Genomic DNA, 16,699 nt, shown 5'->3' with positions numbered 1-16,699 from the left:
CATTTAGCAAAGACAATTAGGCAATATAAACAAAAAGAAATGCATGGAAAGCCTTCTTAATGAAAATCATCAACGTTATTTTCCACACCTAACGATCAGAATTAATTGAGATCAATTCCTTTCATTTTTGGTCCCCACCCCCACTATGCACTTGATATCCTCCCCACAAACCATAGGAAAACTTTTTCAAAAGAGCATATTATTCACTTGAGTCTCCCGTGCCACGAGCATCCTCCTTTCTTCTTAAAGAAATTTATTCCACAACCACATTCAAGTCCAATTTATATTTCCCCACATTCTCTCACACATTTTCCTTCACCAGCGCTTGATTATACAAATTTGTCATACTATTAGATTATCTCTTGGCCTTATTAGTCTCTGCCAATTAATAATGAGCTTAATTAATTTGCTGCATTTCTTGTGAACATTTGCTCGTGTCTATATATCTTTGTTTACATTATTATACAACTAGCCTAGTAATTATGCAGAAAGTGGCGTCTACATTACATGTATGTTCACACACTCTCCGACTATGTTTCTAGAATAACAAGTTTTTCTTCAAAACAAAACAAAGATTCTCTACGTGGGGCAACAATACTTTGGACTCCGCAAATGGTTAAGGGAATCAGGATTCCCCTCAATCCGATTAAGACCGAGACATATGAAATCATCAATACTCAATCAACCCTCTCTTCAAATGTATACTTACTTGACTTAGTACTCTCTCCCTCTGGGTCCCACCTTAGCTGTACTCACATCCGAATAGTGTTTATATTACACATTGGTACATAATATGTAGAATAACTAAAATAATGATTGAAACAACCTTACCCATCTTTTCATTTCACCACTATATATACACAACACCCCATACTCCTCTCCCCAGCTTGCATTACACACTCATCTCTACACTACATCATCATAACAAACACTCAAAAACACACACTAACCTATTCTCTTTGTTCTACCTCTAGTTCTTGTCTTGTAGTACAAGAATGTCAGGGGTTTGGGTTTTCAAGAACGGTGTGGTGAGGCTAGTGGAGAACCCTGGGTCAGAGCGCAAGGTGTTGGTTCACACAGCAAGCAATGAGGTCATTACATCCTACGCAGTGTTGGAACACAAGCTGAACTCACTTGGGTGGGAGCGTTACTATGATGACCCTGACCTTCTTCAGTTCCACAAGCGTTCCACCGTGCACCTCATATCCCTCCCAAGGGATTTCAACAAGTTCAAGTCCATGCACATGTACGACATAGTGGTCAAGAACAAAAACTACTTCGAAGTTAGGGACATGATGTAGGCACATGAAAACAAACAACCCCTGCATGGGACAGGGTACCCTGCTTCCCGTGTGTGTGTCATGACCTCTTTGTGTACCCTACAAAATTGAATTCTTGGAGACTAATTCCTTTCCTTCTTCTGATTTGTGTACATGTGTTGGTTTGATTTTGGATTCGTGGCCACGGAGGGCGTGTGTCTATGTCTAAGTGATGGTGACATTAATTTCTGTATTATATGAGTTTGTGTTATATGATTAATATTTGTGTATGTATAGAGTTACTGTCTCATTGGAGAATTGTGAAGCCTGAGGAGCAGTGGGTAGCCATCATTTGTGTGTCGTGCTGTAAATCTATGTAATCATTCTAATCAAAGTTTGAGTTTTCCTATACTCGTGTGTTAATTATTCACATTGGGATTTGCTTTGTGTGTTTATCTCTCAGAATATTAAGTAGTTAGTTAGTAATATTATGGGATGTGTTAAATTTTCATTAGAATTTGAGCTATATATATAACTCATTTCATTTCCTTGGGGCTCTTTTTATTTGACTCATCGTCCTTTATAAAATATATTTCTTAACAGATAATTTAATTTTAGAATTTTGACGTTATAAAAGTATTAAATAGGATGTTAAACATGAAATGGGTAAGAAAGAGGAGGGAGGGTGTGCATGAGGAGATATGGAGAGAGTCACGTGTGGGGAAGGATTGTTGTCAAGTTGACTTTTCCCATTATTTAAGCGAACAACTTTTTGGTGCATTGGCTAAAGCCCCAGTCCAAGTAAGCATGCCGTATCCCACGTGTATGACATGAGGATTGGCTTTATAGAGCACACATGACCCACCTCATCTTGTAATTTTTCTTAATAAGATATCATAAAAATTTAAGTTTAATTGTACTTTAATATCTATATTTTAATTTATGAATAATTTTTTACTTTTATAATCTTAATTATTCACATTTAATTTTTATAATTTTTTAATTATTTTATTTTTCCCTCTCATTCTAAAGTTGTGTTCAATAACTAATAAAAGTATAAAAAATAATATATCATTGATTTTATAAATTTATAAAGTAAAATATATAAAATAATAAAATTAAATAAAAAGTCATTAATTATATTTTCTATATTTTATTTTTTCTAGAACACGAGTATTTTTTATAATAAATTAAATAAGTGAGGCCACTCTGAGTAGAAAAAAAACTCTTAAGTATTTAATACAATTATGGTTAGAATGAGAGTTCATTCCATACGATTTTTAGCTTGGTATAATATTGGTGGATGGATTATCAATGTCTTGGATTAGACTCAAACTCTTTTGAGTAATTGAAAGATTCAAGAACTAATTTTTACTAAAAGTTGACTTTTGAGGTCTTGTCAAATTTCATAAGTTAAATTAAAATACATAATACTTGTAACAAAGTATTTGTGAAATGAGTTAAAAATTGAAGAGATAACAACAAACAGAACCATAACCAAACTTATTCTTGAGAGACAAAGTAACTAACATGGCGCGACTCTAGATGTTATAGTGGGAACCCATGAGAGGTTATGAAACGAGAGCAATACCAAGGTGATCAAAGTGATGCAATATCAATGGATTAATGGGATCTTTTGTTGCACCAATAACAAAGAGAAGCACCATTGTAAAATAGATTTCTCTTGATAACAACTGTAAGAAGAGAATGAGTGAAAGATAATTGCTTTCATTGGTTTCTCTTGAAGGAGAAGAAATATTTATAGAAGAGTATAAGATAGTTAACAACGTCTTGAATTATTTAACAAAATTACAATCAAAATTATTATACCTATAATAGACATTGATTATGTATAATCTTATCTTTACTGAATTTAAGTTCGTTCTCGTAGATTTGATAGCAATCCACTAAATTAATCAATTATCAATTTTTTGATTAATTAGTTTTTTCTACTGTTATTTCAAATTACTAATTCCTTTGTTAATTTACATCAACTACAAGATGACAAGTATGGAGGGATTTAATGAGCTACACCAATCCTTTGACCTGTTCCTAAATTTAAGGAATTAGTGGAAGAATATTATTATTATTATGTATTTATTTAAATAGGTGAATATAGTAGGCTTATAATGCTCTTTAAATAGCATGAGTCTAGCATTTTAAATACCATATATTATCATACGGTCCATATCTATAGTTCTCCTAATCTTAAATTGAGAAATATTATCATTAGATATATTTCACATGCATTATAATTTGATACCTTATCGCATTGTGTTTAACTTAGATGAACAAATTTATCTGTAATTTTATATATTATTTGATACATCTTTGCTGAATATTTTAAATGTTATAATAATGCTTATATGTTATTAATTTATAAATAAGTATCTAGGAACGTCTCATTTTCATTAAGAAACTACAAAGGATGAATGGATAGAAGCATTTCTGATCAACATAGTATCGAATCCCTCCATTAGAAATGATTTGGAAAGCCATGGTGCATTTCTTTGTTCTGTCTGCATTGGAAGAATCTTTGGTTTGTTTGTATATTGTAAATCTGCCATACCGGAAAATAATTGTGCTAAGATGTTGCATTCATTGGACCGAGCAATATGTGCCCCCCCCATATGTTGGAATTGGATCACAATTCACAAAGGATCTCCAAAGCGTGTCCTCTCCCATCCTTCAATGCCCTTCTCAACCAATTGAAAATGTTCAACATTTAACTCAAGGATTCCCTTGGAGATATGCTGCTAATTAAACAGAACAAAAGAAAAGGCCATGAAATCGAAGCAAGACAAATTCTACATCTTCAATCATGGCAAGGTGTGCTGTGCTGTGGTACCTTAAGCCCATTCTGTTCCTGAATGGGCTATGATGCTCTTTTCATTGAGTGGTCAGTTTCTTCCTTTACGATGAGCAATAGGATCAAGTCAAATGACCAAAAACAAAAAGGATCAAGTGGTGGAAAATATCAGAAAAAGCTGTGTGTAATAATTATTTAAAGTTAAATAAAATTAATTTTAAATTATTAAATATAATTTAAGTATGTATAAATTTATTTTTATTATATATTTTATTAAAAAAAAATTATTAAAAAAATGCAATATTAAGTTTTTAATTGACTTATGTCTTATCCGCCAAGAATTGGAAAAATTAATTCCCTTTGTCTTCTAGTGAATTGCCTTTTTGACTATACCGAACCAGTAGACCTTGTGTCTTGTCATGAGCTTGTGAACATTCTCTTCAATGTTTGTGAGTTTAAAATTGTTATATAGATAATATTTAAATTTGAGATTTATATATTATTTTACCTTTATAATTTATTTCAATTTTGATTTTGGTCTTCCCGTTTTAAAAAAAAAAAGTGGACCTTAATTTCTGTCTTAAAAATTACTGTTAATTTTTAAAAACAAAAGAACTAAAAAATATGTTTGGTGTGAACTATTTTCTTTCTGTTTGTTTCTGAAACTGGTTCCATAATTATCAAATCAATTTTAAAAACAATAATACAGAAACTGCTTATCCCAGTTTTCTAAACTTTTGTTTTTCTCTTCTAAGCATGCAGCGACAAATGTATAAATAGATATACTTATTAATGGTATTATGGTAATAAGTGAAATAAAATTTCATCACTCCCATATTGTAAGGGAAATAAGACACAGCAAGTAATGGACAAAGAATTCAATTGTTTTGAAAGTTCCAAACATTTTCATTTCAAACAAGTTTTTATATTCATTTTATTTTCAAAAAGTTATCTTCAACAAATTCTTAGAACAATTTTGAATTAAAAATAGAATTGTTTCAAACAAGTCCTTTCTAATCCCTAGACTTTATTTATATTTAGGTTTTTATTCTGTACCTTTGTTTGACATTGATTCAAATCTAAGGTTTTGGGGTATTCAAACTTAGTAAGTGAATTTTAGTTTTGTAGGTTATGGTTGAAAGTCAGAATTCCAAATTTATTAAATATTATATAAACTTTCTTCATATATGATAAAAAATTCTCTTTCTCTCTCTAGAAAATGCTGAGAAGAATTCTAGAGGTCTCACTCTATCATTATTGGATTGTTTCTCAATGGAGTACCTTCAATCTGAAGCCAATGCACTAATGACCTCCTTCACCTTTGAATGAAGTTGCTGCAGGGTTTTGATGATCAATTTTTGCACCTTACTTGAGGCCCTAGAACTAATAATAATCGATAACGCATGTTAATCCCACTGAGACGTAATGATAGCTTTGGTGTCACAACATAGACACCAAACCACGCTGTCAAATTGTATTACTTGCAATCTTGCATATCAACGTAAAAAAAAAAGTATTAATTGCATATCAGTAATGTTATTTACACAATTCCTCCCAGAAATTTTAAAACTCTCATTATCACCATTTTATTTTTCTATATCTTTCTTTCTCACAAATTCTTTTATCAGATTATTATCTATCTCCTCTTCATTTACTTAAGGTCTATGTCATTTCCCCGTGTAAACATCATAAGCGAGACATATTGACTTCATTAACTCAGCTTCATTCCTTCCTCCTTATAGACTCCATGTTCAAAGTTTCATTTAGTAACTATTTCAAAAAGGACTCCTATTTTCTTGGGGAGGAAACAAGTGATTCAGAATTGACAGAAATTAAGTTCATAACATTTTTGTATATGAAGTTATGAGGGAAAAACTTACAAATGTATTGTTTGTAGATCAAACAGTCCATCACATCACATGAATATGATACACAGACATTTCCCTCTCCCTATATTGAAGAATTTCCAAGAACATATACATCATTATCAATCACCAAAGAAGGTGGGAAATCTCTTTCCAATTGCCAAACTCCCCCTTCTGAGTTGATTTTCTTGCTAAATTGTCCACTTAAACATAATTTTCAAAAACCTATACGGAAACTTTCAATGATTGCTAGTTTGTACAATCAAATCCACCACAAATAGAAAGCCAGATAACCAGGACCAAAAACAACAAAATTCCAAGAACAACCAATTTAATTTTCATGTTCTGATACCACATCTTCCGACGGACTTGTGTTCCTTGCTTTCTGAAATCTTGAGCCTGAAAAATACGAAATCCCTCAGCCTCAGAAAGCACAAGTTAAAAAAGAAGCTGTCTTAGTCAACCAATTACTTACCTGTGAGCGCAATGTCTCTGTCTTGTCTGCAAGAATAGTTAGATTCTCTCCTCTATCGATAGCCTGAAAACAAATATAATGAACATAACCATCACAATCGATGCATCCTGCTATTATGAAACTTCAAATAAGGCAACTGTGTAGAGCTATAGTAATTGATGCAAGCACAACAATACAAGGAAAAATTTAATGATCATACAGAACATAATAGGTTCTGATTTAGTCACTGAAAGTTTTAAATAATGGAATGGAATTTTATTGTTCACAAACAGTGAAAAATGACCATTTAAAAGCAAATAGTTCTAAAACTACAAATTTAAAGGAATAATACTAAACTGTCATAGCTAGTATCATTAACAATACTGGCAGGGAGAGGAAGAAGCAATTATTGAAGTATACTGCTTGTCCAAGTATTTCACATTGTTTTATAAATTTTCAGTTCTCTAATTTTTCTGAAGAAGTATTTAGGGGGGACGCAGAGTGAAAGAGAACTTTTCTTGGACACTAACCAAAAGTTGCAATAAAGCATTCTGCAAATAAGCATAGCAATCATCACAGAATCAAATGCCCCCACCCCCACCGCTAGATTCATATGTCAAGAGAGAAGAGAAATTGATTATACCTTAGGCCAGGATGCATAGTGACAACTGCAAAAGAAAATGACTGAATAGCAGGAAAGAAAAATCCAAGCCTTACTCCTATACAATACAGTACCTTGTCTATATTCTCTAACATGATACTTTTAACTTCTGAAACTTGAGCCTTCACTTTTATTAGCTTTTCAATCTCTTCAGCATGATCAATGATATACTTCATGTGCTCTTTCATAACTGGTCTGCAAATGTGCACCCATAGTCCCATATTATTAAACTTTTCATGCATTATACAGTTTTTCTATCCAAGGTTCAAAGAAATCAGCAACATCATAAAGGATTTAGAAAACAAAATGAGTATACCCAAATTCCTTGTTCAGACTCTTGGCAACAGCTGTATCTGCTTTTCCACCACCATATCTTTTCTTAAAGTCAGCTTTGACACGTTCAAGGAAAGCAATAGATATCTGCTTGCCAACAGATTCCTTGGCAACAACACAGTAAGCTGTAATTTACAGAAAGCCCATTGGTAAAGCATTAATCACTCATGGTACTGCAACTCAATGTTTTTAATCCCAGAAGTTGAAAAACAAAACCACCAAATTTCAAACATGTTTACATCTAGAGGTAGCATATTTTGTTTTCTTAGCTATATAAACAAAAAATTAGGCATTATTGGAATTAAAAGCTTCAGAGTTTCCAGTCATGCAAAGACCTCACTGGCCATGTAATACTATTGTAACCTAAACCCAACTTAGGAACATTTACACAACTTCACAGCCACAAGATTAGGCCTTGTTCACACTCTTTTGCATGACTATCCACAAAGGAATGACAACATGATCAGATATTCCACATAGATCCCTGATTGCTGATGGACAAGGGCACAAAGTGACAATGAAGTGAGGTGTTCCTATAAGGAATGCATCATTTAAAAAAAAAAAAAGCAATCGGCGTTTGACCAAGCCCAAGGCCATCGTGTGAACAGTGTAGGTGTCAACAAAGGGCAAAATTAAACAGTCATACCAGACTAACAAAAAAAAACCTTAATTTAAACACAACAACCCAAATTCCGCCTCTCTCCGATCATTGATTGATTTCATTTCAGTAATGAAACGAAAAAAGAAAAACACAAAATTTGGTAAGAACCCATAAAAAAAGTAAACAAAACCCACCAGGAAAATTAACTCCAAATGCAAATAAAACCCGAAAGATGAAACCTTTATACCCACTTAAAGAGCCCCCATAAAGTCACACTGTCACGTCCATTTTAAAACTAGATCCAGCAACTACCAATTCAAATTCCACTTTCACCTTTGGCTTAGTTCAGACAAAACATGTGACTCACAATAGCAATGCATATAAGAGAAAAAAGAACATTACCATAACCATCTTCGACAAGGAAATTGAAGGTGTGGTGATCACAGTTGTAGGTGAACTTGTTGTTGGAAGAGGGAAGTTTCTGAAGACACTGAGCTGCAATGGCAGGAAAGTTCCCAGTGAACTCTGTGTACTCTGCTAACACCATTGTCCCACGAGCCACGAAGCTATATATGAACGATTCCTGACTCATCGCTCTGCAACTGAGTCCACTCGGAACTCAAAGAGAAATTCACGCCTTGCTCTGCTTGTAGTTCTCTGCATCTACCGTCAGCATTTTCTAGGCCCCGTTTTGTTTATTCTTTTTTTCTCTTTGCTTTTTTACTTTGTTATGAAGAAAGAATTTTCCTTTCTCCCCGGCAAATTAAAGAATCACAAGTTTATTAAGGTTCTTTTAGAAATAAATTAATAAATTAATTTATGTCGTTTATTCCTTTTTTTTTTCTTTCTCAAATAACACTCAAATCATAGTCCACCAAATGAAACCTCTTTGCTTCATCTGAAAATAGAATTGTTTGAAAAGAAAATATTAACATCGACTAAAGTTTAAGGAACTAATATAAAAATGTGTTTAAAAAATTACTTATTATGCTTTCATAACTCAACACAATGAAAGTATTATTTTTTTAACAAATTTTTTATTTATAAATGATTAAATTTAACTCTAAGAATTTAAAAATAATAAAATTTTTATTTTTAAAAAATATTAATGAGTATTATTTAGGTATTTTAACGAATTTCATCATATTAAAAGTGCCATTGATACACACCTATTGTAATTTTAAATGCATTTTAACTTAATTTTTAATAAAAATTTAATATTTTAATTTTAAATTTGTCTAAATTGTTTTATGAAATAAATAATTTCATCTCAGATGAATTAATAAAAAAATTTCTAAAATAATTGAACAAATATAATTTATAATATAATGTTTTATCTTCATTAATTCATTTAAAATAAAATTATTTATACCAGGAGATAATTTAATTTTTTTAAAATAATTAAAAAAATTATTAACAAACTTTTTAAGAAAAATATTAATTTCAAATTTGGATTTAAATTTAAACCATTAATAAAAACAAAAATAAAACTTATTTAAAATATAATTATAATTTTATAAATTTTAATATAATAAATAGATTTTAAATAAAAATATATTACTTTTAAATGCTTAAATTTATGACAAAATCAACAATTTCTTTCAAATAGCTTTGCAAAATGCGTTTTGTCTATTTTATTATTTTTGAGCTGTGATTATCGAATTGTCTATAAATTATGCGTCGTTGCTTGCGAGTTTTGACTGTGTGTCAAAGTATGAAATGAGATATCCTACACGATTTTTTTTTCTTTCGGTGGAGTTTTAATTTAATATTTAATATTGCTTTTACGGCAATATTTATGATTAAAAAAACAAATTTAATAAAAGTAAGTATGTTATTATGATTATTAAAATGTTATAAAAATTGTTATGATTAAAGTAAAAAAAACAAACGCAGGAACGAGGCCAAGCCTCTGCCACACTTGAGTTCCTTTATGAAGCACACAAACTCGCCTAATAATTACTTGTATGCATGCTTGAATCTATATATATATATATCATTATCACTTTAATATTATTTTTCCTTACTTTCCTTTTAATGAAAGTAAAAGTAGTTCTCAAGACAGATATTGTATCAATTATCATTAATTCATTTATTTGGGTTTCTTAAATTCGGACTTTCCACTTTTGTGTCTATAGGACAGCATAAAAAATTTAATGTGAAGTGTGAAGTACACATCATTCGTAAATATTAATATATATTATCAAAATAAAACTTTAATTATAATTAAAAAATACTAAAAAAAATACTTATAATATTGTACATAAAATTTGGCTAAATAATTTATGAAAATGTTGATAAAATAATAATAATAGTGATGATGATGATTTGTCTATCCTATCTATCATGCTTCTTTTTAATCCAAATTTCTTTTATCATTACTAATTGAGTATTGTTGTTGTGAAACTTGTATATTTTCATTCCCTTGAAAAAAACCCGTTAATATTATTTAAATATCTTTATAAAACCAAAGGCTGGGCCCAACTTAAGGTGTACTTTAGGAATTTTAATACACCATTAAACCTATAAATAATTACCATTAGTACAAGGCATGACAATGGACGAGTGAGGTTAAGAAAATATGACATAGAAAACATAATATGATGAAATTATAATATCCGAGGAGTATTAGATGGTGTGATTTTTTTATTGTCAAAACTATTTTTCTCTTTTTTTTGTTTAATCTTTTTATAGACGTCGTACTTAGCCACTAAATTTTTATAGCTAATTAGCATTTTTTTGCTTAACAATAGTCAAATTCAAATAATACATGTGCAAATAATATTAATTTCATTTTGCTCATTGTGAATCTTACATTGTTCTCGTTAAAATTCTAACATTAATAGTCTCAGCCAAAATATATTGTCATTGAAATCGTGATCAATGTTCTTTTGCAATTCAACAAGAATTTGGAGGTATAACCTCTCTTTATATATATATATATATATATATATATATATATATATATATCATTACCCTTTTTATGAATTTTATCAAAGTAATCACGTTTGTTCTCTCATTTAAGTCACTTTTTTCATTAATTTTCTCGTTGTTCTCACCTTCTTCGTTCTCTCTTTCACGTCTCTACTTTTTTTTAAATGCCTTATATAAATTGATTTAAATATTGTATTGAAATATTGGTTTTGTAATCACTTAACAAAATTTTGCAGAAAATTTTAAATTAATTTGTAGTGTTGTTCTTTCTAGTTTGTCAAATTGATTGGAGTTGCAACTTATTAGTGATAATGTGGAGTGCTTAACATAAAGTTTTCTTCATTTGTAGAAATCTAGGGGACAGAGGTAAAATTTGAAGGTTCTCAATTCAAGAATATTTAGCATGTTCATGTTATCTTCAAAAAGGAAAATAGTGGAAGAAAAATATATAAAAATGAAAAATCCACTAATTTTTTCTAATTGAATTTTTTTCATCCTTCATTTTTTTACCATGAGAAACAAAAATTAAATCTCGACACCATAAAAATTCATAGAAAGCTATTTAATATATCCCTTTTAAATCTTCACAAAATATAAAATACACTGTGCAACATTGTTTCAAATAATGAAAAGGGTAAAAAAATGTCCTACGGATATTTTGATGAAATAAAAAATATATCTTGATTAAAAATATAAAAATATTCGTATTTCTGCAATTTTTTAATAAATAATCTATGTAATTTTAAAATCATTTTAACATGATTTTTTTAATAAAACAATCATTCATTATTTATCTAATGCTTCAGGAGCATTCACTAATAAAACTTTCAAATAAGAGAGTAAAGATCACAAAAGTTTAAAACTTCTTTTTAAAAAAAAACTAGAGGAAAGAAAATGGAAGAAAATAGCAAGTAGTGTTAGTGGTATAAATGGCAATGCTGGTAGCAAATTTCGATATCCCGCCCAACGGCATCTCCTTATACGTGAGGTTTTCAAAATCTGAGCTCGTTTGTTGTCTGTTGGTGACTTTCATTTGATTATAACGTTGTTGTTTCCTTCTAGACTTGTCTACTACTCGTGTCACCCCAACCACAATACACGCACGCTCCAATTCAAAAACCCTAGAAGACAAGAAAAAACAAAAAAACCCAATTCTCCGATCCCTTTCTCAATGGCTACCCCTGATTCCTCTCTTCCTCTCTCCACTGTCTGTCTTCTTCTCTGCGTTTCATCATTTTTCAGTTTCTACGTTTTACCGTAATCCTGATTCCTTACTTTTCTCTTGTTCCTTTTTCAGAAGAAGGAGAACATCACTCCCATTTCCTCTAAAATCGCGGTGCAGTATATGAATTTTATATTGTAATTTTATTCGTTATGATAAAACATCATGGAAATTCCCACACCTAAACCTTTTTGGCATTGTTCTCTTCTCAGGAACTTAACGAATCCAGATCGGAGCTTCTCGGCAGAATTCAGAGTTTGAAACTGGTGTCATATATGTTTTTTAATATTTATTCTTATTTTACCTTTTCATATTCACGCTACTGTTTGTTAGTTATGATGATTCTAGCTCACTTTTTGAACCTGTTTTAGTTTAGCTCACTGTTGCTTATTATTTTTAATATTGTTTATTTATGGGATCTGTTTCTAGGATTTGCAAAGTTGGAGGTCTAAGTTAGATACCCAAGTCAAGGTCTATCGCGATGTAAGTGACCACGATTAATCTCAGTCTGCAAAACACTGCATTTTGCTTCAGAGTTTTGTCTGAAGATGTTTATGCTTCATATCTCTAATTGCCTGTGTGGATGTTGGGTATTTTCAAAGATGATTTATTGTTATTGTTATTGCATTTGAGGTTATATAATAGATTGACTTGAAGAGTTTTTTTTTCTTGCTGTGGTTTTTTCATTGTAATCTGTTTTGCTTGTTATTTCTTATCAAGTAAAGGACCATTAACGTGCGCATAAAATAGCCTGTGTTATGCATTTTGTTGTATGATGAATTTCTTGCAAGGCTCTGTTTGAAATAATTGTCTGTTTTTAGTTTTTAAAACTGATTTTGAAAATTATTCTAAAAACTTGTTTCAGGTGAGTTTTAAAAAATAAAACAAAAATAAAACTTGTTTGAATGAAATAATTTTAAAACCATTTTTTCTCTTTTTAATTTGAAGAATATCTGCGTTAACTAAAATCGTTATAGATTCATGTTAAAATTTGATTCCATAGGCAGAGATTTGGTACACATGTATGTAGTAGTGTTTTGGGTTGACTGGGAAGATGACACTGTTGAGGTAATGGTTGAAAAAAGGTATGGATATAATTTGGACAAGTCATGGAGGTGACAAGAAAGCAAAGGAAGCAAGAAGACATTTGGAAAACGAGAAAACACATTCTCAATACATCTTTGATTTTTTAGTTTTTATAAACATGTTTACAAATTTTCTTTTTCCAAAACAAAAACTAAAAACTACCATCAAACAAGATTTTTAAATTTTTTATTTTTAACAAGTGAAAATGGTTTTTGAAGACGAGTAATTAAATAGGAACTGAGTTTCCTTTTCTTTGTGTGTGAGGACTCATGTATATTGGTGAACCATGCATGTTTATTTGTTTATGGGTTGTTCATTTACATATACACGTAATATCTCTTGCTTTTGTGAGGAGAATGAACTCCATTTGGCTTTTCTTATGCCAAATCTGTTGTATCAAAATGGAAAGCTTCTAGGCTGTAATTGAAAATCCTTCACCTTCATTGGTGTCATCTTCATATTGTGTAAGACTGCATTGATTTTATCACTGTTATAACTGCTAAGATCTCTTGGGAAAGGCTGTTTTTCCAAATAGAAAGATAATAAACTGTAGTGAATCAGTACTTTTAGAAATGCAATTGGTAAGTGCACCGTAGTGTCACTGAAAGAGGTGCTATAGTACAAATAATATATGCATTTTACATTACTGCTTTATAATATGATAAAAGAAACCTGCAATTTTGCAACATCTGCTGCAAGTGGTTCATTCTTCAAATCCTAGAAACAGTTTCTTCGTTTGCAAAGGGTTAACCCATATACATCTATCTTGCCAGACTCCACAAGGTGGGAACCTCATGCATTGTGTTGCCTTTTTAGTTGGACAGAAACCTATTTTTCGGCTTTTAATCCAAAGAGTTGAGTTGACTAGAAACCTTTAATGATATTTTATTGTGCCAATAAATGGACATATACATTCCATGTATTTGTTCTGACTACCCTCGTGGATGGAAGGATTTTCCATGGACCATGGCTTGTATTTATTCTTATTTTGTGTGTTTCATGTTAGGATTCATGTCATTCTTAATGTGGTCATAAGTTAACCTCTTCAGAAAAAAATAATGCTAAACTTGAGTTATGGAGAGAGATTTTAAAATTTAAGAGTTTTTGTTTAAGTAAAAGTAAGACAACGTATATATTGTACTTTTTAGTCAAAAACAAGATGAAGATTATACATTGAAAGTTAAAATTTGAGATGATATTATATTACAAGTTTCCAATTTTAGGTACTTAGAATCAATTATACCAAATGATAGAAAAATTAAGAAAATGTTACTTCTAAATACAAGTTAGACAGTTAAAGTAGAAAAAGACATTAAAAGTCATTTGTGACCATAAAGTACTTATCAAGTTGAAAGGAAAATTTTACATTACTAAGGAAAAAAGAGAGTGGTAGAAATGAAAATGTTAAGAGAGATGAGTAGACACATGAGAAATGATAAGATATGATAGTATACAAGAGAATATTGGAATAACACTTATAGTTAAAAAGATGATTGAAAAACGTTTAAGTTTATTCGGTTATTTGTAGAGAAGACCTTTGGAAGTGTCAGTAAAAAGAGAGAATTGTATGACTCTTAGTTTAATAAAGAAGGGTTAAGACGAAGTAATTATAAGAGACCTTTTGATTAATTAAATTTTTGAATTTGATTTTTCATCGAGCTCAATGTATTGTATGATCCATGTAGTCTGACCTCATCTAGTAAGATAAGACTTAGTTGTTGTATGGTAGCTGAACTCTCTTACAACTAGATCTGATGGTACTTTATCTTTATGTATGCAGTATATTTGTTGTTTTGCAATTCTTGATGCATTTTTATGGTTCATGCAGGAGCTGTCAGAGCTTAAGAAAACACTTAACGTAGAAGTGGAGCAACTTCGGACAGTAAGTGTGCTTTTGACTTTTTCCCCTCTTTCAAATTGATTTTGTTGTGTTAAATTTGTCTATGAAAACAAAACTAGGAATTTCAAGATCTGAGGACTACCCTTCATCAGCAACAAGAGGATGTTACTGCTAGCTTGAGAAACTTGGGGGTAAGTCTTTAGGAGCGTCATTTTACTCTATAATTTCTGGGATTTTGTTTAGCGAAAATCACTTTCCCATCTACATTTTACTTCAGTTATTAATTGTACTAATATCAATAAATGCATCGCAGCTTCAGGATGCCTCAGGAGACGTTAAGCAAGCTCAGTCACAGGAGACCAAGATTGAAGAAATTGACAAGGAAGAGCAGCAGGTGTTACCCGAAGAGGATAATAACAGCAGCAAAGTAGCTGAAAATTAAATGTTGTCTTCAATTGAGTGTTTTCTACTAGCAGTGTACACCCTAGAGATGAATGACTTAGTGCGTGTTTGTATTAGTTATTTGATTTCTTTGCTTACTACTTTTGGGTATATATAGTACGGGACTCAAATCAATCAATGGTAAATTTTCGTTACCCTACCATATATGTCCACGATATTTATTTGTATAAATTGTGCTATCCTTCATTTGCTTTTTATGTATTTAACTAACCCGAAATAATTGTTAGTGCTGTGAAGATCAACCAATATAAGAGCGTCTTGCTTTTTCTCTCCGACGAAGCTTTATGTTACAGAAGTCATTATTGTAGCATAACTGCTATAAGAGCTATTGAGTCATCCAACAACTAAATTTTGGTTGAAAATGTAACTTTTTTCCATTAAAATTCAGTTTAGTACCAGTTGGCCTATAAATTTTAGCTAATAATTAAGAATCTGTTAAAAAAGAGTTTACACTGAGTTGCTAACATTCTTCTTTGGTTTAACATTATACTCGTTTTAAAGAAACATTCAATTTCGATTAAATGTTCAACCAACCACAGCTCATTGGCTTGTGCGTGGTGTAGGGGGTGGGTTTGGTTCACATGCCATTTAATGTACCTTGGAGACACTTCTAGTCATTCATTTTGTCTATGGTCTTACACCCAGCGCGAAAATTGACCTGATTTCTTTCAATATTTAGTCAAGGAGAATCTAAGAAGTGATTGTAGATTATTACTAAAAAATAGTGTTAAGGTGAATCTTAAGGGTCAATTTTAAAATGATAATTTTATTAATAAAAATATTTACTATAGTTAAAATACAAAAATATAATATTATTTTTAATAAATGGTTATTATTTTTAAATTCTTAAAATAAATTTTAAAGATCAAGAACGACGCCTGAAGTTAAGAGCATTATTTAAAAAATTTATTTGAAAGGTACTATCAATAACTTTTTTTTATATAATTTTGAATATAATTTTATCACATTAAAAATATAAATATAAATATGATCAAATTTAAATAATAAATATTATAATTAATTATGAGGAGTTATTGTTTATTGAAAATTATATTTTTATTTTTTAAACATGACTATATCATATTATTTAAATACAGAGAAATTCAAACCCTTTTTCCAATAATTTTTTAGAGGAGTCATTATTTCTTAAGACGTGAAATTAAAGTTCTTTGT

At 30.5% G+C, this 16,699-nt stretch overlaps 3 protein-coding genes across 4 annotated transcripts; 2 read left to right on the top strand and 1 right to left on the bottom strand.

The window, feature by feature from the left end:
* The first annotated feature begins 995 nt into the window (after positions 1–995).
* Positions 996–1,301, top strand: LOC113853052 (flowering-promoting factor 1-like protein 3). The gene has a single exon (XM_027483497.1). The coding sequence runs from the start codon at positions 996–998 to the stop codon at positions 1,299–1,301; it is 306 nt and encodes a 101-aa protein (XP_027339298.1).
* Positions 1,302–6,139: 4,838 nt separating this feature from the next.
* On the bottom strand, positions 6,140–8,629 carry LOC113847207 (vesicle-associated membrane protein 724-like). 2 transcript variants are annotated; one of them, XM_027476166.1, is made up of 5 exons: positions 8,361–8,629; positions 7,365–7,506; positions 7,123–7,243; positions 6,409–6,471; positions 6,140–6,332 (listed from the first exon to the last, which is right to left on the bottom strand). In XM_027476166.1, exons 1-5 carry the CDS (start codon positions 8,572–8,574, stop codon positions 6,183–6,185), a joined length of 690 nt encoding a protein of 229 aa, XP_027331967.1. In that variant the 5' UTR covers positions 8,575–8,629; the 3' UTR covers positions 6,140–6,182. The 2 variants fall into 2 exon arrangements, with proteins under 2 accessions (XP_027331967.1, XP_027331975.1); XM_027476174.1 differs by having other exon boundaries at positions 8,385–8,629.
* Positions 8,630–11,948: 3,319 nt separating this feature from the next.
* On the top strand, positions 11,949–15,624 carry LOC113852920. The gene is made up of 7 exons (XM_027483320.1): positions 11,949–12,123; positions 12,214–12,252; positions 12,351–12,404; positions 12,568–12,621; positions 15,053–15,106; positions 15,184–15,255; positions 15,378–15,624. Exons 1-7 carry the CDS (start codon positions 12,088–12,090, stop codon positions 15,504–15,506), a joined length of 438 nt encoding a protein of 145 aa, XP_027339121.1. The 5' UTR covers positions 11,949–12,087; the 3' UTR covers positions 15,507–15,624.
* The last annotated feature ends 1,075 nt before the right edge of the window (positions 15,625–16,699 follow it).

The sequence above is a fragment of the Abrus precatorius genome, unplaced genomic scaffold, assembly GCF_003935025.1.
Source record: "Abrus precatorius isolate BTA unplaced genomic scaffold, Abrus_2018 Scaffold10, whole genome shotgun sequence".
NCBI classification, from domain to species: domain Eukaryota; kingdom Viridiplantae; phylum Streptophyta; class Magnoliopsida; order Fabales; family Fabaceae; genus Abrus; species Abrus precatorius.
This window is presented reverse-complemented; position numbering and strand designations above follow the sequence as displayed.